General features: G+C 42.7%; 1 protein-coding gene across 8 annotated transcripts in view; it reads right to left on the bottom strand.

The window, feature by feature from the left end:
- Nucleotides 1-340: 340 nt before the first annotated feature.
- Nucleotides 341-24,029, bottom strand: part of ccdc85cb (coiled-coil domain containing 85C, b) — a 52,322-nt gene continuing 28,633 nt past the window's right edge. Inside the window, exons 2-7 of one of the 8 annotated variants that reach the window (XM_031288107.2) lie at nucleotides 14,974-15,053; nucleotides 13,641-13,682; nucleotides 8,388-8,492; nucleotides 2,776-2,868; nucleotides 2,180-2,278; nucleotides 341-1,346 (exon numbers count right to left, since the gene is read on the bottom strand). In XM_031288107.2, the coding sequence (XP_031143967.1) occupies nucleotides 1,257-1,346; nucleotides 2,180-2,278; nucleotides 2,776-2,868; nucleotides 8,388-8,492; nucleotides 13,641-13,682; nucleotides 14,974-15,053 (509 nt within the window). In that variant the 3' untranslated portion in view covers nucleotides 341-1,256. The remainder of the gene's footprint in view (nucleotides 1,347-2,179; nucleotides 2,279-2,775; nucleotides 2,869-8,387; nucleotides 8,493-13,640; nucleotides 13,683-14,973; nucleotides 15,054-24,029) is intronic. The other 7 variants (XM_031288108.2, XM_035995116.1, XM_035995117.1 and 4 more) reach the window with 7 other exon arrangements.

The raw sequence follows: 24,029 nt of genomic DNA, 5'->3' as shown, positions 1-24,029 counted from the left end.
CAATTGGCTTTTTGTATGGATTCAGCAAATGCCTTCAGCAGTCTTCAACCGAGTTGTAACCAGGTTCAATAGAGGAAAAGAGGATTCACAGGCAGATGCTACAGCTTCAAGAGAACCATTCAGTCTCCTTCCACACACACATGCACACACACACACACACACACACACACACACACACACACACACACACACATGCACGCCCACACACAAACGCACGCACACGCAGTCACAGATGGGCAAAGCTGTAGCCCTCCCAACCTGAGAAAATGATTGTCGAGCATGCACACAGCATACAATTTTACTTAATTTCACAAAGTGAGAAAATGATCTAACCATTAGCCCCTGGAGATGGTTTGATTCAGAATGGCCTTGATATATTTTCAGAGGTTACAGAGAGAAGGAATAATAGCAATTATTCTGGAAAAGAAAAAAGAAAAAAAGAAAACCCTGTTTAAGGACAGGTCATGTGCTTTTCAAACTAAATAACTGATCACATGGCCACGCTAGAATACAAAATAGATAAAAGTAAAAACAATAACAATGAAGTAGTGCTATGGTTTTATACAGAATATACACAATTTAACAGTGATCTCTAGACTTGTATTATCCTTAGACTTGATGAGCAAAAGGCGCTAGGTCACAGTGGGTTTCACATTAGTTAACACTTTAGAACGCTAATGCTAGTTATACTCGTTGACCACTAGGGGGCGATACATGTGACAGGAGCTAGGGTCTCTATAGGAGGTACTATCAAAACCTATCTGAAGATACCGCCGTAAATGTTGCCTTCACATCCCAGCAACATGTGAGGAGATTTCTGCCCTGGTCTGTGCTTGAAACCATGCCGTATCGTTAGCCTAATGTAGCACAGCTATGCTCTAAAGGACTAAAGGTGGTGTGTGTGTGTGTTTATAGCGTTTACAGAGAGAGATCATTGTGTAGCTGAAAGCCTCCACATCCACGAAGAAAAGTGGCGAATCAGTGAAACTAGCTGCCAGTTGTCAACGCTTCATAAGCTCTAAAAGAGATGAAAACATGTTGTACACGTAAAGGTGTGCATGTGAATAACAGAACTAACAGGTCCGCTCAGTAGCTATTAGCCAGTCTAGTCTTAAGAGAGTGGTTATTGAAGGAATGCTGGGTGCTGTAGGCAGTAGGGAGCACGGCATGATGGGTTGTGTAGGCGCAGGTAGTAAGAGGTGTTTTCAGGTGAGTGTAGGTACTGTAAATCCTGATCTCTTTCTCTGGTTGCCATGCTACAGCGGCCCTTTGAACTGGTTCCCAGAGAGGTGCTGTCTAACGGACAGCTTTGATCCCGCTGCATCGCCCAGCTTTCTCCACACCACCTGCAAACAGACGCAGAGAGAGAAGTTGGAGAGGGGAAGAGGACATACAGAGACAGGCACACATAGAGGCAGAGACTGAAAGAGTAAGGCTAGGCAGCGGGGGAAAAAAAAGACTTTCTTCTTCAAGAGTCAAAAAACTTCAAATGCTCACAGTTTGACTTTGAGCTGCAAAGACTACACACACACACACACACACTTTAGCAGAGCTATCTCTGCTCTGTGGAGTGAGTGAGAGGGGGCCCCCAGGGGACCCTGGTGATATTACAGAGGTACTATTGTAGTGCTCCCCAGATTCCTGGCCTGTCACATACCTCTGCAGGGCCCAGATAGCCCCGCTCTCCTTTTCTCTCTAATCAGCCGACCTTTTATCCGGGGCCTTTCAGCGCCAGCCGAGAAAGATGGAGAAGGATGAGGGGGGGAGGGTAGAGGAGAGGAAGAATGGAGAGGTGAGGCTGAGGCGCACGGGGGTGTTCTTTTCCCTGCCGCTCCAGTTTAATTGCCCTGACAGCTCAACTACGAGCCTCTACTTTGGGCTTCCAGTTTAGAGCTGGCTTTGGAGCTGAGGCGAGGGAGTGGGAGAGGGGAGGTGGAGAGATAGAGAGATAAAAAGCAAGGGGGAGCGCTGTGGCCGGGGACACTGCTGCAAGTGTCATTCCGTAACAAATGAGTCTAGATGAGGCTTCCTCATTAGTGAAAGCAGCTCAAAAACTGACCCGATTCGCACCCATTAGAAGAGAACAAAAATAACTGCCCAACAGACCGACAGGACAAACAGGAACATCGTGGACGCAAGAGAAGAACTGTCAGGGAAGCAGGGAAAGGGTTGCACTTACGTTGCACATCTCTCGCACGATGGCCTTCTCTTTCTCACTGAGATCGTCCTCGTAGTCCTCAGGAACCTGCTTGTCCAGGTTCTCGTGGACCTCCAGCACCTGATGACAAGTGCCATTTTATTTTTATTTTATGTTATATGGAGCAAAGTCAAAACTTCAGAAGTGTCTGTTCCAAACGGGGTTTTTTTGTTGCGTCTAACATCAGTTTCTTTCACTTACAAATGCACTTGTGCACTCATTTAACTCTGAAAATGTTTTATACTTGAGTCTGAGTATTGTTTTCATCACAAATGGATTTATTTTGGAACAAAAAGAGCTCAATTAGGGCTTTCCAACAATATGCAAAACCAATAAACGTTCAAGCATTTTAAGCCCTGGTTCCAGACCTCTGAATCTGGAGAAACAGCTGACCAATCAGAGTGAGCAGTAATAAAAAAATGGGAACCTCATCTTCCTACACAGTTAAACGAAAAGATAGTACGCAGCAATAAGTGGGACTGAAGTCAACAGTACAAAACAGTTTGGGGGAAAGAAGACGCAAAGCCAGATTTCAACTAGTGTAATGGTGATCAGAAAAATGACAGTGAATGTAGTACCTTCATGGCGTGCACCACGGCCTCAGGCTTCTGGACGCAGGACAAGTAGCCTGTGGCAGGAGAGGACTCGCTGGTTGGGAGCCGGCCAGTACCCTGGGGGGGAGAAGTGGAAACATTTTTTTTTTTTTTACAGTTTTGTGTCATTCCTCCCACAGTAGTCAGTGCAAGAGCATGTGCAAGAAGGTGAGAGAGAAGGGGCGAACGGCGACCAAGGTTAAGACGCAGGTCTACGTAAACCCACAACATCTGGTAGACACGTCAAACTCGTGTCTCGCCACATCTGCGGTCACACAGGGTTTAACCCAGGAGTCAAATCAGCAGCAACTCACTTCTGATTTAACACGAGCGATTTCTTGTACTGTAAGCACGATAAAATGCCATCCCTTTTATTCCAACTCAAATCCCCTCTCCTCCCATGTGTCTCTCTTTTTGCATTCACCCCGTATTCAACTCGCAGCCAGGTCTGCTACCTGCACAGTGTGATTTAACCTGGTGTGACGGGAGCAGCCAGCCAGGAAAAGGACCAGGGGGTTGCTTGACTCATCCTACCCCCTGGTTAGTTCCAGACAGTGGCTCTCTGTTAGAGGGACACAGAGATCTCTGGGACACACACAATGGCACCATTCACTGTAAACCTGGCATCGAGGGCCCTGCATAAGACACAGCTCCGTGGCCCTGGTTCAATTCTCCGCTCACTGGTGATGCGTTTGTCAGCTCCCTCCGCACCCGCTGGCCCCATTTAGGTGCCAGAAAGAGCCCACACAACCTAATAGCACAGAGATAAAATAATAATCCCACTGAAGCCAAGAGGGATGTTTTGTGGACTTTGCCCAACACTCTATTCACATCACGTCAGCCACATGAAAAAAACACTTTCAAAATTTCAAAAGATTTCGCTGGTCCTGCAGGCCTGACAACTGTTTGTATTGAATGTAGTGATGATTATGACATTTATTTATTTCCTCAGATAGTGAAAGGTTATCAATATGCCTAAACTGTGAAAAAAAAAGAAACATAGCAGGGGTTTTGCCCTTTTGTTTTCATGTAGAAGTCGATGTTATCCACACAGTTATGGTATTAAAAAAGTCAAACATGCCCTGATAGTATGGAGATGAGTCGTCTGCCATTATGTATTTTATTCATGAGCATTCATATAAAAAAAAAAAAATCATGGACAAAATGAAAAGGTTAATATGAATTTGGCTGTTTTTGATATTAAAAAGGTTGCACGCTCAAAAGTCCTTTGAATGCACCAACAAGAGTTTCCAAAACACTCCCTACATGTAACTTCATTCAAAAATGCTTTATATGAATGTTTTATATTTATATTAGTGCCAATAAGATAGCTGAAGTGTAGTATTGATACCAAAACAATAATTGTTTTCAATGTGTGTAAATGATCAACGAATAGGTAAACAAGACAAATTTGACCATTTGACATCCATTGCCAGTTTTTGGCGTTCTGTGTAAAAAAAAAATACATTTGCTCAAGTACTTGTTAGTTCCCTGAGCATTTCAATGTAATGGTACTTCTACGGCACTACATTTCAAAGGGAAATGTTGAACTTTTCACTCCAGTACGTGTATTTGACAGTTGTAAATTGCTAGTTACTTTGCAGATACAGGTTTTGCATACAAAACGTGTGATCAGTTTATAAAACACGATGCATTGTTATATATTAAACCACCCAACAGTATATGAAATAGTTCCTTCACTTTTACCAGCTACGACATGAAAAGACTTGCTTACACAGTAATCAATCAATAAAACAATAATGTAACAATGTAACACAGAGGGCATTCTGCTGCATAATGAGTACTTTTACATTTTATACTTTTTTTACATTAAGGTTTTGAATTAGAGTTTTCTGTATCTGTATTATAGTGCGGATCGGGCCGCATTTTTCTGTCCGAGCGTCCGACAGAGCCGTGACCGAACCCGGCCCAAGCCTGACAGGCATTAAGATATTTCTGTCCGAGCCTGACACAGTTAAAATCTAATTTTTTTCTCATACTAATGACACATGTATGTTTGTTTGTGTGGAAAGCTTTTATTAAGCAACTGTAGGAAGGCATTTGGAAATGTCAACAGATGAGCGCATCAGCGCACACGGGGCACCAAGCGCACGTTAACACAGGCACGCACCTACATAATAAGCTTTTTTAAATTTTAAATGTTCAATGCCCTATCGCGCTGATGTGACCAAGCCCGACCCGAACCCGGACATCATTTCTAAATATCTGTCCGAACCCAGCCCGACAGGCTCGGTTCGGGTATCCATCCTCTATTTTGAATGCAGGACTTCTGTTTGTAACAGTGTATTTTTTACATTGTAGTATTACTATGTTAACATGAGTACGCTGATTTATTAGACCATGCTAAAATTAACAGATAGTGACTGACTGGAAGGTGGAAGTTAATCAAAAATTGGGAAATGTCTGCAGGACCTTTATTTTGTAGGATAAAATATGCAAAACCACAAGCGAGTCCCTTTAGAAACATGGATCAGAGTGATGTGTAGGATGGTAGATATTTACTGTGCGACAGTCCACATTTGTGGGAAAATGATATATCAAATGATATATCCTCTTGGTAAATTCAAACACATTTCCCACTGAGTAAAGTGTGTTTCTTCTTGTTTAAGGTCACAGCATGAAATGTATTTTTCCATACAGCTCTTCTGCAGTAGACTTTGAAGTGAAGTACAAGAAAAAAAAAAATGTAAATCACTGTCGCCTTCTTTTGATGCTCTCTACTGTGGGTTAAAGCTATTATTTAAAATGTGTAAACACATTCTGCCGGCATCTGGGCCAGGCTTTTTTTGTTTTGCTTATTTCATGCTGGAGCCGTGCAGTAGAGAAACAGATTTGGACAGCGCAGAGACACAGCCAGCTCCGGGCAATGTTTACTGTTCATATGGATGTACAGTCGGGGATGGCACGCCTGCATAAACAGGCCTGATTTAGGCTGTGCAGGATGACGGGGAAAAAAACAAATGTTGTCAGAATCAGTGGTTTATATTTGGAGCATACAGAATCAGAGCCGACTGTTGAGTGTCTGTGAGATTCACGCAGGCTGGCCCCTTCCTTTCCTTTCCTATCTATCTTTTCTTCTCTTCTTTCATGCTCGTTTTCTATCTGACAATCTCAGGCACACTCACTGACCTGAAACTGACCTGAAATAGGCCTGAATGAGACAAAGGACTAAATGTAAAGGATGAGCTGATAGATTAGGATGGGTACACACAACGAAGAGTCCAGTTCACTGAAGCTCTGCTGTTATAGTCTTTGGCGCCACATCTCTCATCTTCTCTTTCTCCCTCTCTCTCTCTCTCTCTCTCTCTCTCCATCTTCCAACAAGGGCTTTCTCTTACACGTGGATCAACTTGGGTTACATTAGAGAACAGGCAATCGATCACCATACAGCTCAACATGAGTGTGTCTCCGTGGAGTTGTCACGACAACAAAGCCATCACGAGAAGAGGACTTAAATCGCAAGAATAAGTTAGTCTGTGATGCATGCAAGTGATTTGCCAGTATCCTATTGGAAGCTTGCTGAAGTATTTGATGGTAGCCTGGCTACCTCACGGCGACGCTAAGAAATAGTCTCGCATGTAACCCCGTCGTAAAAACATATTTTTTTGTTGTTGTTTGTCACACTTTGGTTTTTGTACAGATTAAGCACAAAAGATATACAGTCCCGGTCAAAAGTTTGGACACACTTTCCCATTCACTTGAATGAGAAAGTGTGTCCAAATGTTTTGACTGGTACTGTAAAAATGTGAATTGGTAAGCTTCGGAGGTGCTAGATGGATTTTGTTACCTTTGGACAGAGCCAGGCTAGCTGCTAAGCTAACAGATAGCTGTAGCTTCATATTTACCGCACAAACATGAGTGTGGTATCGAGCTTCTCATCTAAAAATGTCTAACTATTCCATTAATCTTACCCGACAAGACTTTCTGTAAATATGACTCGAGCTTAATTTGTATATGCACACGTGTTGTATATGAAAGTGTTATATGAAAAGCCATGGCGTAGGGTCCGGTGTAGGGTCTGCATCTCCAGGTACCTACAGTATGTACTGTACATACACATAAATTGGCCTTTACTCAGAAGGACATCATCAGACTGGCTCTGCTCACTGGCTTTTGCCTCATGTTTCACGAGCTCGGTCTGAACTTGGAAAAAGTTATTTCTATTCTATTTCTATACCACTAACAAGGCTCAAAATAGCACCAATCTACCACGGTAGCATAATGAGGGTCCCTACATGTAAACCGAAGCATTGAGAACTTTGTAAAGTGTACAGACAGTTTATTAAAGAGATAGTTTTAGAAAGACGGTACCTTTCACAAATATAGGCGGGCGCCATCTTGGGAAAACAGTCACGACCAGTCGAACGCCGTGCATATATTTTAATAAACAGATATAATTCATGCATTTCCATGTAATTACATTTCACAAACATAATTCCTATCGACCCATTGGGAAACCACGGACCAGTGGTATAGAAATAGCGATTTCTTTTTACTTTAGACGTGCCCCGACGACTAGCGTTATAAGCTACTTACCGGTTTGCGATGAAACTGGTCACATTCGATTAGCATGAAAACATATCCCAGAGAACGGTCGAACTCGGACACATGTGTTATTAACCCCTAGGTTCATTTTGCGCCGGATTTGTCCTTTAGGTCAATATCATGACCTTGTTTCGTGTGAACCTGCACTGTGAAATTGAATGCGAGGGAGCCAACCGTCGAGATAATTGGCAGTTTAAATCCATCCTCCTGCAGGGAGAGACCTCTCGTGGGGTCAAGGACATTATTGAACGGCAAGAACCTCCATGAGGAGACGGGTTTGACCCACGAGCTTTAAAAGGTGAGTTGCGGCTCTGAACGCAGTCGGCCTGCGACCTCACACTGGGCCTGTGATTAAAACACAACATTGATTTTTTTTACAAGGGGAAGATTTAGTCCTCTGGTTAGTGGCACAGCCCGGCCCTGACCTTCCTTAAGCAGTCAGAAAACAATTACCCAGCCTCTCCTCCCCAGACACTGACTGGGTCAGGGGTGGCGCTGGATTGTAGAGGATTATAGCTTTTATAGTGGGATTCAGTTCAAACAGACTCCGGGGAGGGACAGGATATGGGAGGAAAGGAAGAGAAGGCGAACTCCTCTTTATTGTCTGTCTTAGTTTCTCATCTTCTTCTGCTCTCTCATCCCCCTCATGCTCTATCTCCTTTTTACTCTCTTTTTCTTCCTACGTATGTGTGCGTTTCACCTCCTGTCATGTGTATGAGAGAGTGAGGTTGCCTGTGGAGGTATAATTGGAGAGTTAGAAGTGAAGTGAATTAGAGCCGACTTGACTTGATTCCACTGTGGAGGCACTGGCACAGTCTTCCCTACAATTCAGTGTGTGTGCAATTAAACCCCGTCTCTATTCGTAACCACATCTGTATAAGCAGTGGCATAGTGTTGATCTTTGACTGTGACTGTTTAAGTGGTTAGGTATGAGTGGGTATCCCTCTATGTGTGTCAATGTGAGTGATTGTACACGTGTACCCTTCTTCTGTGGACTGGTGTATGAGTGTGTGAGCCTCCTGGGTACTGACCATGTGCATGGCATCCTGGCGTTGGGGCAGTGAGGACAGCTGGGACTCTGAGTGGTAGAGGGTCATTCCCTTCCTCAGGACACGTAGGTCACCTGGGTTACACTGCTGAGCACAAAACAAACACACACAAAAACAGAGATATAAGGCTTCAGTGTCATGTCAATTCATAATATGTTGGGTTTTGCTTTACTGCATGCCAATTAATCCAAATTATTATTATTATTATTATTAATAAACCAAACTTATCAGAAAAATGAGCACTTGAACAAACATCAGCGTAATAACAACTACCTAAAATGACAGAAACCATCTTTGGGAAAAATGTATTTGACTTGTAATTTTCAGTCTCTCCAGAAAAACGCGATTATGCGATCGCATAATTTAATGCATAATCAGCCAAAGTCCGCATATTTATGCGGGGGCCGCATTTTTTCAAATACGCCGCACTTTCGCCGCATAAATTGCCAATTTCCGCGCAAAATATGCGGGGCATGCATGATTTCATAATCTCCGCATTTCCGTTGCAAAAAAGTCACATATATCTTGGCAGAAAGTTGAAAAATGTTGCGTTTACTTCACACAAAGCAGTCATTTTCCCCTGTTGCCATGGGAACGTTATGAAGCGACGTAATTACGCGACGTGAACATCATCGAAAAGCTGCAAACCCCGCGATGAAGCCAAGATGAATACGCAGTTTTTGCGAGTTTCCGCAATTTTTCATCGCATAAAATTGCATAAATATCCCGCATATATTTTTTAAGAAAACGGGCCGCATAATCAAGGATTTTTGCCCGCAACAATCACAAAAAACTGCATTTTTCTGGAAGGACTGACTTTTTAGTTTGGCCCATGTCCTTTCTGCTAACATGGAGGGGGCGGGATTTATGAGCTATACTGAAGCCAGCCACCAGGGGGCGATCAAGATGTTTTGGCTTCACTTGTACAGTCTACGCATTAACCCATTAACCCCTGGTCTGTCCCTTGTCAGGTAGCTAACGCTAGCTAGCCAGCTGTCTGCAGATGTCAGGCCGGCGTCTTGTCAACATAAACAGTGCAGATGGTGAAGTGTGCTCCAAGTGATGTGGATGCCCTGTACTTAGTTTAAGAATCTGGTACTGACATACCATGTGTACAGTAGCTGATGATGACACCCTTGAAAGTGTTGTGGGCCTTTTATTATCCCTGTTTAACTGTTTTGCACATGTAGGCAAAAGAAAGTTAAGCTCCCAGAGACTTTTTGAATTCAAAATAAAATCAAATTGGGGAGATCAGTGCTGATATCCAGCTTGACAACACACTAAAGCCAATGTACTGTTACTTTGATAAGCTGCTACCGTCAGATAATATATGTTTATATATTTATCAGGTTCTACAGTGTGCTCTACAGTGTATATTATTAACCCTCAGTGATGGTTCATTAAAAGGACCCTGAGGCTCTGCCCCCTCCTACACTGGCACCTGCACTCTCATCGTCACTCAGACGCCATTGCTCCGAGCACTTCATTTTTCAAAGCGGATTTATATTTGTTGTTGTTGTTGCTTGCTACATCCATTGCTTCCCGTTGTGCCGTCATCAAGGGCCATTACGCAGGGACAGAGTTTGTAGTAAGATTTGTCCTCATTAGCAGCCAAAGACCACTGGTTCCTGGAGGCGGTAGCCAGCCTAGCATCTCTCTGTGGGCAGGAACATGGCAACACCACTGTTCCTTATGACATTTCTTATGTCACGCACTAGTGTACGCTCTGCAAGGCACGGCGTGTAAACACACGTGATGCCCGGGCAATAAATAGCCCAAATGAGCGGTGGGTGTGTATCTATGAATGCATGGACATTGTGCTGTGTTGTCTGCCTCTGTATTATCTCTCTCTGTGACACACACACACACACACACACACACACACACACACACACACACACACACACACACACACACACACACACACACAGCATTTCACTATCTTTGTGGGGACCTGTCAATGATATAATGCATTCCCTAGCCCCTTACTCTAACTATCATAACTAAATGCCTAACCTTAACCCTTACCCTCACCCTAACCATAACCTAATTATATCCCTAATCCTAAAACCAAGTCTTAACCCTCAAACAGCCCTTTAAAGTTGTGGGGTCCAGCATTTTGGCCCCACAAAGCTGTCCGGACCCCACAAGTATACTGTATTCCCGGTTTTTGGACCCCACGAATATAGTTAAACAAGAACACGAACACCCACACACCCACACACACACACACACACACAAAAAGCTACAATCAGCATTCCCCTTGTCTTCTCTGTCCTTTGATATCCCCCTCCTCTTCTCTTCTCTTCCAGCTTAGTATCCTGCTGGTGTTCATCTAACCTTTCCCAATCCTTCCCTTGGCACTTCTTGATCTATCCTTTGGGTTTCCATATTCATGCCCTCAATTCTGTACCTCTGCTTACATCTCTTGTTATTTCTCCAGGCTTTGTGTCTATCAGCAAGCTATGCCCTAAATGTCATATCTGGAGAAGTGACACAAACACACAATCCATGAAATTAAAACATCTGTCAATTGAATAAGAAGACCTATAAGATCAGAAATAGTCCTCTGATGGGGTTTCCAGCATCTGAAGAATATTCTAGTTATGCAAAGTCTGGCTTTAGACAGACAAACCAACACACATCTCTAACTTTACATCCCTTCCTTAGTAGACCTTGACCACTGAGACCAACAAAGCAATTTGTTTGCCAGACAGCCGGGGACAGTTGGCCTTCTGCAGTTTTCTTGGCTAGCCCTTCCGTCTATCCATCCATCACAATGTTCATGGTGTTGACAGGGGCAAGTGTGGACGCCACACATCGTTTCCTGTTTTAGTTATGAGGGGCAGGGGTGATGACACTTTGACAAAAGGGTGGAGAGGTTGGCAGCATGCTACTTCAGTACTATAAATTAGTGGAATACAGAACAGAAACGGTTTAATAGGAATAGCATGTGCTTTAAACTGGGTAGAGTCTGACCTTACATTTTTCCTCGTCTTACTTACAATACTAGGACTAGCTAGCTCTAGACTGCATTACAAAACTGTTTCTTTGTTTACATGGGTTAAAAATTGGTGGGGCAAGGATGCTAACTTTTTGTCTAGGTATTCAGCTTTAGCCTCAGTGATTTACCACACTAGGATGTAGCCACCAAGAGCATATTTATGACCACTTTTAAAAGGTTCTTGTTTTCAAACGAGTCGGCTGGAAACATCAAAACGTCAGCGTTTTCAACTAGCCCACGGAGAAAACGTTAGCTTAATTAGCTAGTTAGCTAACTAGAGCTGATAGTTATAAATGAGAGACCTGGTTGTTTAAAAAATTACAAAGAATTGCAAGATTGCAAACCGCATTAGGTGACCCATGAGAAGGGAAAGCTTGACTTTTTTTGCAAGATAACTAAACCATGTTATAATCCATCTTCTTTTCACCTCTTTCATCATTCAAATCCACTGGACCCTACCGCAGTTCACTCTCACAAAATGAGTTAAATTAGCCTGCAGTTAACAGATGGAGTGTCACCTGAATCTATCTTATGAATCATTCAATTCTCAGAGTCACACCCGGGCACTTACATGTTAATGATAAAGTGGAAGTGAGCATGTAGGGAAAGCCATAGAGTGCCTCACCCTTCAGTGAGCTAATGGAGATAAGTAACGGTTGAAAGACATGGGAGATCCGAGTGGGTGAAAAGAGCAAAACGTGTAATTGCATGCACCTGAGCATGTTTGAGTACGAGCGTGGGCGTGCACGTGCACAAACACCTGTTTGACTCACTGACTGTGTTCCCACCTGTGCTGTGCAGGCCCTTGGTAATATTCACTGTGGGACCTTGTTGTCAACTCCCTCCCTTCTCCCTTTAGTACAGTAAAATGCTTCAGCCAAGCTGGTTTGGAGGGTCAACATTCCAGCGATAAGAGGCTATTGTTCCCTTCAGGCTCAGCACAAGTTCCACTCTTTCATAACACAGGGAGTAAGGCAATATGTCCATTGAGGCAACTTATCCATTGTAAAAATTCCACCTGCTATTATTCAGACACATTATCAAGTAGGTTACTGCATTAGAGCCAACGTTACTCCAGAGATGCTCTATTGTTTCCATTACTTACTGGAGTGCACTTCTGTTTTCATTACCAATCTTACAATTTAATAGAAAGCAAAGTTTATTAATAACACATCCTTCAAGGTAGTATTTTTGAACTCCAGACATTCCTTCATTCTTCACTTGCACTCGCAGTTGTCAGCCATGCATTATGGATATCTGGATCTACCTGTGTTTCCCCCTGTATCCTAAATTATTCAGCCCACCAGACGTCCCGACCAGACAGGACAAGCGTGTGTCATTTATGCACCAAAGCACAATGTAGCATTCGTTCACCTTGGGTACCTCGAACCAAACACTGACTGCACGTTGCAGAACAGCTCCAAGGACAGGAAACAGCTTTCTCGCCAAGAAAGACCACATACAAGCAGGGCCACCTGTGCTCATTCATTAGCATAGCATGCTAGCAGTGCATAGCAGGGACTGGGCACAGAAGCAACAGCTCTACAAGGTAATGCAATCCAATTCCTTCAGGCTTAAAAATACTGACACTGGGTGATTCAGCTATGTGGTATGTGTGGTGGTATGGTATGTTTGAGGCTTCACTTTGTTGTACTGGACTGTATTTTGACGGACAAAATATTAAGTGCAAGACTAAGTACGTCTGTATGGCCCCAAACATATATTTTGACATTTCAGGAAATACGCTCATTCACTAGACAAGAGTTAGATGAGAAGGTTTATACCACTTTCTTGCCAGCAGCCACTTAGCTTACCTAGCTTAGCATGAAGACTGGAAACCGCTCTGTTTCCAGTCTTTTATGCTAAGCTAAGCTAACTGGCTGCTGGCTGTAGCTGCATACTTAGCGTACAGACAGGAGAGTGGCATCAATCTTCTCATCTAACTCTCGGCAAAAAAGCGATTAAGCGAATTGCCCGAAACGTTACCACAGAGTCGATTCAGCACCCGTGTGATTGCAACATTATGCCATTAAACTTAATGCAGCCGAGTGTATTACATTGTACAGGTGTTGCTTTTATTGTGTCCACCCCTCTGCATATGAGAACGCAACAAGCTCAAAGCTGTGAAAAGTCCCACCACCAAACGGATAAAAGAGGGAAAAGGCAAAAGAGGCTCAACCAGCAGAAGAGCTAACAAATAGTGACATTTAAAAAAAAAAAAAAAAAGTTACCTTTTTTGTTTGTATTTGGGATAAACTATACCGGCTATAAGCCTAGGGAGAGAAAAACATAATAGTGCGTATGTTCGTTATTTGATTATTGTATCAAAGCCATTATTAACAGCAATGGTAGCAACGGAGATACTGAACAAAGATACTGTAGAAAACAAAAAGCTTTTACAGAGGAGTATTCTGATTAATGGCAAAGTTCAGTTGTGTCACGGTTGCCAGATCTGAATAACTTTCTACTAGTCACAGCGGTTTCATATTTTGCAGTATTGGATTGAAGTGTAATTCTATTACTATTAAAAGTTCTATTACTGCAAAAACATACTCATCCCAACCTCAAAAAAAGGAAAAAAAAAATACATACCATCACTTCAAACGCGAACAAGGACTATTAGTCGACTTCACGAAGCAGGGTCAAATTATACGTCTTGAGTGCTGTGAGACAACGTGTGCCGCCTAACTGAGGCACTTAAGGGCTAATCGTGATGTTCATTTAGGTTTGGTATCAGTGATTCCAGCCTACACTCTCTGCCTACATATGAATCTGCTGGGAGATAATTGGGGGAAGAGAAATCACTTTTAAAAAAAGAAAAAAAGAAGAAAAAGAAAGAAAAAAAGGAAAAAGAATAAAGGCTTTGATTTAAACTGTGAAATTCCAACTCGACTGTCTGCAGCCTGACTTGTGTCCAAATGAACAGAGTCACGTCATAAAACACATATGTCATGACAGACATAATTAATGAGCCGCGTTCCGCAATTTGATCCCCCAAACGTGAATGTTTCGGCTATAAATGTCACAATGAGTCCACTGCTGTGGTTGTGTGTATGTAACACACACACCTCTGAAGACTGACATGTGAACCTCTAGGGAACCCCCCCTCACACTCCCACCTCCACTCACTCAGCCCTACATGCTCCAAATTTAGGAGACGTCAAAGCAGGGTCAACTTTGGGAGAAATGCTCTGTCTCTGTCACTGTCACTTAATGCCTCTTTCCCCTCCTTTTTCCCTCCTCTCATCTCTCCTCCGCTCCCACAGTTTGCCTCGGGGGCTAACATCACTGCTCGCTACTGAAGCTTACTGACTCCCCATGAATTAAACATGGGTAAACAAACATGTTCTCCAACTAACAGACGAGCTGTTGTGAGAGGGTGGCTTTGCAGAGGCATCAGGCAACCACTTGATCCCATCACAGCTGCCGATCACATGTTTTGGGGGAGTTGGGAAGTTGCACAAGTTTTGCTGAGGGCATAAGTTCATATAGTGCTGTGCTGGGCTGATATATGCAGTAGTAGCATATACATGTACAGTACTATCTGGATGTGTGCACCATCACCTGTGAGAGAAGCTTGTTGTTATCGTCCTCCAGGATCCGCACTTTAGTCTCCAGCTGCCTGATGTAGTTGGAGGAGGAATCTAGAGCACAGACGGGGAAGAAAAGAGGGGAGAAGAAATGATTAGCATTTCAAAGACCTTAAAAAAAAAAAAAAAAAAGGAAAACAGGCAGGCACGACCACTGGAGCAAAAGGACCACATATAGAGTTTGAAAAGGCTGCCATGCAAATGAGGGGTTTCACATCACGGTTAAAGTCTAAAATGGAAATATGTGAAATATTGTGTCTTGTTAATGAACGGTGGTCTTTAAAAAAAAAGAAAAAAGAAAGAAAGACGCAGAGGTCTGATTTCGCGATTTGTTGTCCAAACTGCTTGTTATGAATTAGCATACTCGACTATGTGTTCAATGTGTAGTCTAGTCAGCAGGTAAATGACGGGCACTAATAATAATTTAGGTAGTGCTGCAACTAACTATTACTTTTATCACTGATTTACCTGACTGTCAGATCATTTTAGTCTAAAGTGTCAGAATAAGGTGAACATGACAAGGGGGCACAGCAGTGCTTTGAGCTAAATGCTAACATCATCATACAACATGTTTCTATTTTTCTATTCTTTCTATTATTTTTTTAGCATAAAAAAATGTCGGAAAACAAGGACAAATGCATTATTCCCATTATCATTATTTCCCAGAGCCAGTGGTACATCGCCATGTTGCATGTTTTAAGCAACCAACAATCAAAAACCAAAAGATATTTAATGTACAGCATACAAAGCAGAGAAAAGCTGCAAATCCTCCCATTCTCCCGTTAATTGTTAAGCCCCAACATCAAGCCTGTTAGCTTTTAGGAAAACTGTTAACTACTAATATTATCCTGCAAATCCATCCACCATGTGTAGTACCTTGTAAAAAGCCCTCATGTCCTATAAAAACTAGTTGTAGCCTGATGTCAAGGGTCAAGCACTGAGCATTCCCACCCAGATTAGCAGTGCTTGACCTAACTTTTGACCCGATACTTGACTGGGGTTGTTCCCCAGTTGGGCACGCATTCTCCTGCGCCACCCATTCATCGCGATACAAAACACATCAATGACATATTTGAGATTTGCTGCAAAACTGTCTCTATACTATACACCTGAAAAACAATGTAACTGTGGTCTAATTACTCCGCAGAGATTCCCTCAGCTGATATTTCAGAGTTAACATGAATCAAGTCTACAGAGTTCAAACCGGGGACAGGAGTTGTGTGAAGCGCGGAGGTGCAGTTTGACTCGGTAGGTGGCACGGAGCCTGTTATCTAGAAAGGCATGTTTAATTTACAGTGAGATCAAAGCTGCGGTACGCACAGGAACCGCACTCCGGCAACTAGTCGGGGAGCACACACCACTGCGCACACAGCTTTATTTTATTTTGTTTCCTAAGTGGAAGTACAGACAGACACAGAGTGGAGATGGGGTGATGGGGAGGTATAACAAAGCCGATGGGGAGGTTGCTGATGAATATGCTGAGTTGACACACACACACACACACACACACACACACACACACACACACACACACCTTGTTGCATCAGTGAGCTAACTCTGACCTTAGATTCTTCTTGTTTAACTCACACTAACAACTCTAACCAGCCTGTTGTTCATGTGACCTAGTTGATCCACACATTGCAACCAGGGGGCAGTATTCTTCAGAAATCCAAAATTGAAAACACACTCCGCAAAAGCCTGGATTCTGCACACACACACACACTCTTAAAATAAAGCTCTTCTATTATACTACAAGTCTCTCTTTTAGATTAAGTTACAAAAATGTACTAATTCATGATGCCACAAAGTCTTAAATTTGAAAAAAATTAAAAGATTATTTTCAATTTACTACCAAATCCATCTTGTAACATGTACAAATGGATCCTTTACCCAAGGCTTGAGAGCAAACGAGGGTGAATGACAGTAGCCCCAGCAGGGCCTGCAGACCTATCCATGTCCAGCCCCTTGACTCTACAGGAGGGCCAGTGCAGACAGTGCTGTCAGTTGGCTGGTTAGCCGACGGTTGGACAGCTAGAGGAGGAGGCTGCAGTGGCCAGAGCTGGTAATCCTCTCTTCCTGCCTTGTGACCCCTCTAATCTGGATTCATCTGCTGGCCTGACCTGCGGCCAGATCTCAAGCCGATTAGGATGAAGGTTCCTCAGCCTTCAGTCGCCACCAGCACACTCAAACAACAAAGAGAGAAGCCTCAGAAAGAAGGGGGGGGGGGGGGGGGAACGGAAAATCTATGTTTTATTTCTCCTCAGTGGTGTGTAGATTTAGATTACTCGCAGAGATTGAGATCTCTCCATAAGTAATCCAATAAACCCATAAGTCATCCGAGTCTGTCAGGATTATTTTTTCATTTTATATCTCCTTAGAACGAATTAAGCAAAAATCAAGATAAGTAATCAAAGATAAATATTGATTTATAGCTCAGGCGCACTCTATTTGACTAGCGCGTGAAGGACGCGTGAGGAATCCCACTGTTGTGAGCAGTCTACACATACCAAAGCACCATGTCTCCCTTCCTCTCCCCATCTATTAGCATTTGATGTGTTATAGGGGGGTTACGTTGAATCTCAGAGCGCATCACACATGACATGATTAAGAGGTCGTGCTTGAAGACGTGCGGATCTGCCGTGGGAACATTCGCAGGAACACACAACATGCACAGAAAGCCTGGACACCTCACAGACACACACACACACGCTCCCTCAGAGAGTCATCCTGGTGGGAAAGGGGTCAGGCAATTAAACCATTCCCTGGCTCCCCTGCCACTCCTCCTCCATCCTTTTATCCCCTCCACCCCTTTACACACTCTCTCCACACTGCTCCTCCATGAGGCTGCAGGAGAAGCTACAGATCATACAGGGAATCGCACAACCCAGCCAAAATAATTACCCTGCAAAACTCCGCTCTGCATCTACTCTTTTGTACATAACAAGCACCCTGGGAGAGGCCAGTTATTACTTATGCATAACTTGAGTGCGATCTTCAGTGCTGATAAAGTAAGTGCAAGGCACTACGAAGAAGAAAAGTAAAAGTGTCCAACTAAGCAGTAAACAATAGAGAGAGAGAGAGAGAGAGAGAGAGAGAGAGAGAGAGAGAGGAACCTTGTCCTTACAAAGCACAAGTAAGCTATTTTTGTTTTTACCTCTGCACAAGTGTTGTTTACCTAATGATTTGAGCAGATGTATCTTCATGTGAGAGTGTGCGTTTGTGTGTGCGCAGGACAAAAGGTGACACAGACAGTGGCGCAAGTCCGTCCCCCCTCTCTGCACGTCACATTGTATCACATCAGGGCCGCTGTGACCCACTTCCAGCGGCCACTCCCTCCTTAACTCTGCTCCACTCCCAGTTTCCCTCTCTTTTGGTTTCATTACATCCCTCTGCTTGAACTTTTCTGTCCCTTGTATTTCTTATCTGCTCTTTAAAAAGTGTGCAGCTATCGTGGAAAACATTGGTCAACTAAGCTTTTTTTTGGAGGAGGGGGTGTGAAAGTTATCACGATGATTCCCCCTGCTTCATCAGACGACGTCAGTCGAAGTTCTCCATTCCTGCATATCCCACACTTGTTATTTTCTTATTTACCTGATACATTAAACAGAAAGCGAAGCTCCCAAAAACATGGCACAATCCTCTAAAAATCATGACCTCAACTGGTTCTTCTCTGTCCATCACAGCTCATTTTGCCTCTGTACCGTGCCAGTTACTATGGTAAGTTATATAACGTTACTTTAAAGGTGTTGTAGGTAGGATTGTGAAGATCCAGGACTTAGCCAAAAAATTTGAACATCGACAACTTCTCAGTCCCTCCTCCCTTTCCGCTAAAGCCCAAAACTGTCTCCTAAGCCCCTCCCCCCACAAGGGAGAATGAATGAGTGTGCATGAGCAGTGATTGACACACAGTTAGACACCCCCCCTGGCCCTGATTGGTGCATCTGAACAGCTTTTATTTTTAATTACCTCTTTCATGTAGTTCTACTGGAACATAGGGTCAGTTTCAGCAAATATGACAGAAAGTTAGTTTTATAAGGGTTACCTACTGCACCTTTAAGTATACGTTTATAGCTACTTAGAATGAAGCACAATTCTCCATCCAACATGCAAATGAAAACTGCGGAATTAAATGTTGTGTCATTGATGTGTTGAAAACACCCACAGTATCTTTAAAGATCTCCATCATAAGCATAAAAAGTTTATTCTTGACCTCGGAAATAGTTTGACAAAATCCCAACTCAGGGTCTGCTAGCTTTCTCCAGAGCATTCTACTGTATCACACAGTCTTCATCAGCAGTTGTCATGGATAGGAAATCCCATCTGTCATCTGTATGGTTGAAAGATAGGAAAAGCTAGTAAGTGGCGCTTGAGTTGTCAAATCTACATCATAGACTTCCAGAGTAGTGTGTTTTCAAGTGTAAGCTCCTTAACTACATGCATGCTGTACAGTTCTAGTAGGTTTTTTTTCCTACCAATCCAGGCAGCCATTGGGTTCTTTTTATTTCCCTACGATATGAACAGTAGCGGACTCTGATACTTGCTTAAGCTGTATAATCCAACATCAAGTCTAATTTTAGTCATATTATTGTTGCTTGGTAATGCGGTTTAACTCCAGATTCATTTGAAAATGTCTGCAATGAAATAATCCATACTGTAACAGCGACTTGATGTTCACTGTGATGGATTACACAACTCAACCAAGCGTCTGCCAATAGATTTACGGTACATTCACATACGTCTGGTGGTATTTTACATTATTCTTGTCAACAAATCCCATGAAGAGACCAAAACCAACAATGAATTGTGTAGCCAAAGTCCAATGTATCTTATTCCCCTATGCCATAGACCATGTTTTTAAAAACCTACTGAAATATACAGTAAATGAGCCACAAAGCTCCACTGTGTAACATGCTCCTTCATGACAATGAACATGGGCACTGTAGTTTATTTTGAGTCTATCCCACAGTCGTCCCTGCTGTTGTTAACACGCCACAGTGCATCCAATCTGCAGCTGAGAACAGTCCCCAACAAATGCACTTTACTCCAGTTAGAGTAACATTTGCTTGGAACTACAGTGCCCAGCTGTTTTAGAAAATTATTTCAAATGTTGTTTTGTGAGCCATGTTTAAAGATTAAGCTCTTCAGTAGGAACAAATGGGCTAGGGGGGTTGAGTGCTACAAACAGGCTGGGGGAGTCCACATCATCCAACAATGAATGGAATCCAGTGGCTGTCTGGAATGCTAAAAAAAAACATTCACATTTCTTAAATACAGCAACATGGTTTTCAAAGTGTTCTCTCTGTTTAGTGTATGTGATGTGTTAGAAATGGGCTAAAACGTGATTAACCACAGGTATGGTCCTTTAAGTGTGTGGTTTTGGATAATACTGTATACTAAATGTTTTGGGATATTTTCAACAGTTTATTGGAGGTCAATGCAGGCCACTCTTTTAGGAGCAAATTGAGAAGTAGAGGCAGGAAAAGCATTGAGTCAGGCATGATGTTAAAGGGGTGCTGCAAGAATTAGGATGCCTAGTGCTAAAATCAGACCACACGTGTACAAATGTACACTGGGCATTTAGCTGATACTGACAGGAATGTTATAATTGGAGCAAAACCAGCCTTCACACTGTTGACTCCAAGGCTTTTGCTACACCAAAGTAGCTTTGGTAAAATTGTATGGTTATAAAAAGGACCAGCGTTCCCTTATGTTTTCAAGTCAAATCTCATGGCCCATAGAAGCCTGCAGTGCACTGAAATCATTCTGCTTTTACACTGTGTTCCAAATTATTATGCAAATGATATTTTACACTGATTTTCCTAAATATTCGATGCAAATGATATAATATATATATAATATAATTTTCAAGTCACCAACGGTTAGGGTATAAGTAATTTGGAACACAGTGTATTATTCCTGGCTCGGCTCTGGCTTTCATCTCCTATTCACAGCTGTATCGCAGTGTTTTAGCACAGAGACATGCATATTCTCTCAGCGATGTGTGTATGTGTGTGGAGAATGAATGAGTGCTCATGTGAAACATTTGTTAGATAGGGAATTCATGTGGGTTGCATGGGTGTCTAAGCTGACTCTGTATGTGTGTGTGCGTGTGCGTGTGTGTGTGTGGGTGGGAGGGAGAGCAAACGAGAGGGTTTGTGCGAGAAAGGGGATTTTTAAACCCATCTGTGATTATACTGTATATGTGTGTATGTGTGCTCAAGGCAGGAGGTTGGGTCAATTACCTCAAGATGTTGAAGAAAGAGCAGAAACAGTCTAAACAGTCTCATTCTCCTTTCTCTGCACCAACACCCAAGTCAAAGTACAGTGAATTCCCTGAAATCTGACCTCGCTGGCTACAGAAAGTCAAATTTATCATACAAAAACATCTCCATTAACCAGCAACTTCAAAAACCTCTCGAAAAATCTGATTTTGGACGGAGGCCCACTTTAAAACCTGAAAAAAAGAAAAAGAAAAGAAAAGCAGAGCGGGATAAGGGATGTGAGGAGAGAAAAAGAAACAAAGGAGAGAGGCACCACTGCCTCTAGTCAGAACATTGGTGAGCAGGGTTTGAGGGAAAGGAAGAGTTACATTAGGCCAAAAACTAACAGTTGTTTCCATTATTGATTAACCTGTTGATTACTTTTATGATTGTTTAGTACATAAAATGTTTGGAAATTCTGATTGATAAATGACTTAAACGATTCACTGTCATAATTGTTGTAGATCAATTTTCAGTCAATTGACCGTTCACTATAAGCCCATGCAGCTATCCGTTTGTGTTGCTACGTCTGTCAAGCTATCCATTCTGCACACATGCAGTTTACAATGACAAAAGTGGCAGATTTACTACTGAAACAATTCATAGTAACTTCTGAAACTATGGGTCTGTGACTTCACACAAAAATAAAAAATGCAGACCTCTCATTTTTAGCCAATGGCCATGCATTTCTAACCTCAAATGATAACCGTTAGCAGGTTTTATCAGCTGTAGCTAGCTAGCTAATTAATGCTAACTTTGTGAGTTGGTTGAAAACACCATCTCCAGCTGAATCATTTTAAAAAAGAGAACTGTGTAGAACAGTATCAACTGTTACAAGACAAAAGGATGAGGACTGCGTTTTGGAAATGTAACACTGTCTTGGGTGAAAAGTTTGGCAGGATTGCTGGACTCTAAACTTTCCCCCAAAGAAGCAGGAGAGAGCTGCTAACATTTGCCTAAGCTTCAGTAGCATCTACCAACTCCCACACAGTTATTGTGTCAGTTCTGGCATTTTGTAACATAGCCTTTAACCCTACACAATAGTGTAGTCAGCTAATGATATGCTCCTTGGCTTTGGATGTAACGCCAGGTTAATACTGTAGGTGGTAAGCTAATTAGCCGGGCATGCTAACGTTTACGCCTTGTGTTAGAGCAGATAAACAGCTGTTTAAACCCTTCCTTACAAATTTGCTCTCGTATTTTTGGCTTTGGCAAGGCGATGAAAAGAGACGCCACCCTACCAAGGCTTAAGATACCAAGTAGCTCTATGCGCATTGCTTTGGCATGTAGAGGAATTCAAATGCTTCACCGGCCTTCCATGCCTATTGACAGTTTCTAAGCTATAGCATGATTGGGAAATTGCTGTTTGGGTAGAGGTTTAGCAAACGGTCAGTTCAATAATTGTTTTACTATCAGAGTAGGCTGCACATGCCAACACACTCCACAGAGCTGAGGAACAATGCTTATATGTACGTGTAGGCCGCACCTACACACTTATACCTGCAACCCTTTTTGCGTGTCTGTATGAACTGTATGTGTGTGTATGCATGCATGTGTGTGTATGCATAGCCAGGGCAATCCGACCAGAGGATCAGAGACGAACAAGTTAAGTGGGCACCCATGCTGCATTAATGAGGGGGATGGCAGAACCTGGCAACCCAAGCACGTAAACCACGGGCCCCTGGAAGGGCTTCAAAGGCTCGACTGGCTCATCAGCTAGCGGGGAGCTAACCCCATCTGACAAGACATGGCACCCGCTCTAAGGGAGAGAGAGAGAGCGCCTCACCTCCCCACGCACTCTCTGGTGTGTGTGTATGTGTGTGTGTGTGTGTGTGTGTGTGTGTGTGTGTGTGTGTGCGTGTTCCGAAAAAAGCAAGACATGTTTTTTTTCATGTGCATGTGAATGTTTCTAAGTGTGTGTGTATGTTTGTGTCTCTGCGTGTGATAACAGCACAGTATTACTTAATGCTTGAAGAGAGACAACCCATGTTGAGTGACTAGTGTGAAAGTTGAAAGTGCCATATGGATTACACTTAAAAGGACGACTTGTGTGCATCAACAACTCTTAAACACTGACCAGGTGAAATCAGCTTTTTAATCATTTGCCACTTGTCAACAGCATCGCCAAGCCGGGCTTACTAACAAGCGGGGATAGCTCAGTTTGGATTTAACTCGGCACTGAATGCATTTTCCCACTGATGTAAAGTAACAGAGCATATGAGAAATCATCTGTGTCACAGAGCATATGAGAAATCATCTGTGTCAAATACTAAACTGCCAGAAGAGATTTTGCCTTGAGGAGATTTTAGAGACTTAAATATTTAGTACACTTTTGTGCACCATGCCATCATAGTTTTTTTTGAAGCCCTGCAGTTGAAAAAAGACTGCCGATTGGCTGTGAGGGGGACCTTGGACCTTGACCACAAGCTGTGTGTTCACAGTTAAAGAGTAATGCTTTGGTTGCGACCAGTGTTTGTAACCTTGCCTCTTTCGGTCTACTTCGAAAACAACTTCTGAATTAGCAACTTGACAAAAGATTTCACTTTCAGGACTTGGATTCATTTTAAATCAAGCTGAAGCAATTAGTCAATAAACAATTGACATTCAACCAACAGAGGGTTCAATGTCAATAGACTGAAAAAAATATAAATTTTTCAAGCAGAAATGGCAAATATGTTGCACTTGTCTTTAATTTGTACAATAGTAGATTGAGTTTTGTAACCTGAATACATCAACTTGCGTTCTGGGACATTTTTTAGGGTAATCTGGG

Source organism: Sander lucioperca, chromosome 19 (assembly GCF_008315115.2).
Source record: "Sander lucioperca isolate FBNREF2018 chromosome 19, SLUC_FBN_1.2, whole genome shotgun sequence".
Taxonomy (NCBI): domain Eukaryota; kingdom Metazoa; phylum Chordata; class Actinopteri; order Perciformes; family Percidae; genus Sander; species Sander lucioperca.
The sequence above is the reverse complement of the archived record's forward strand: the minus strand, read 5'-3'. Positions and strand labels throughout refer to the sequence as shown.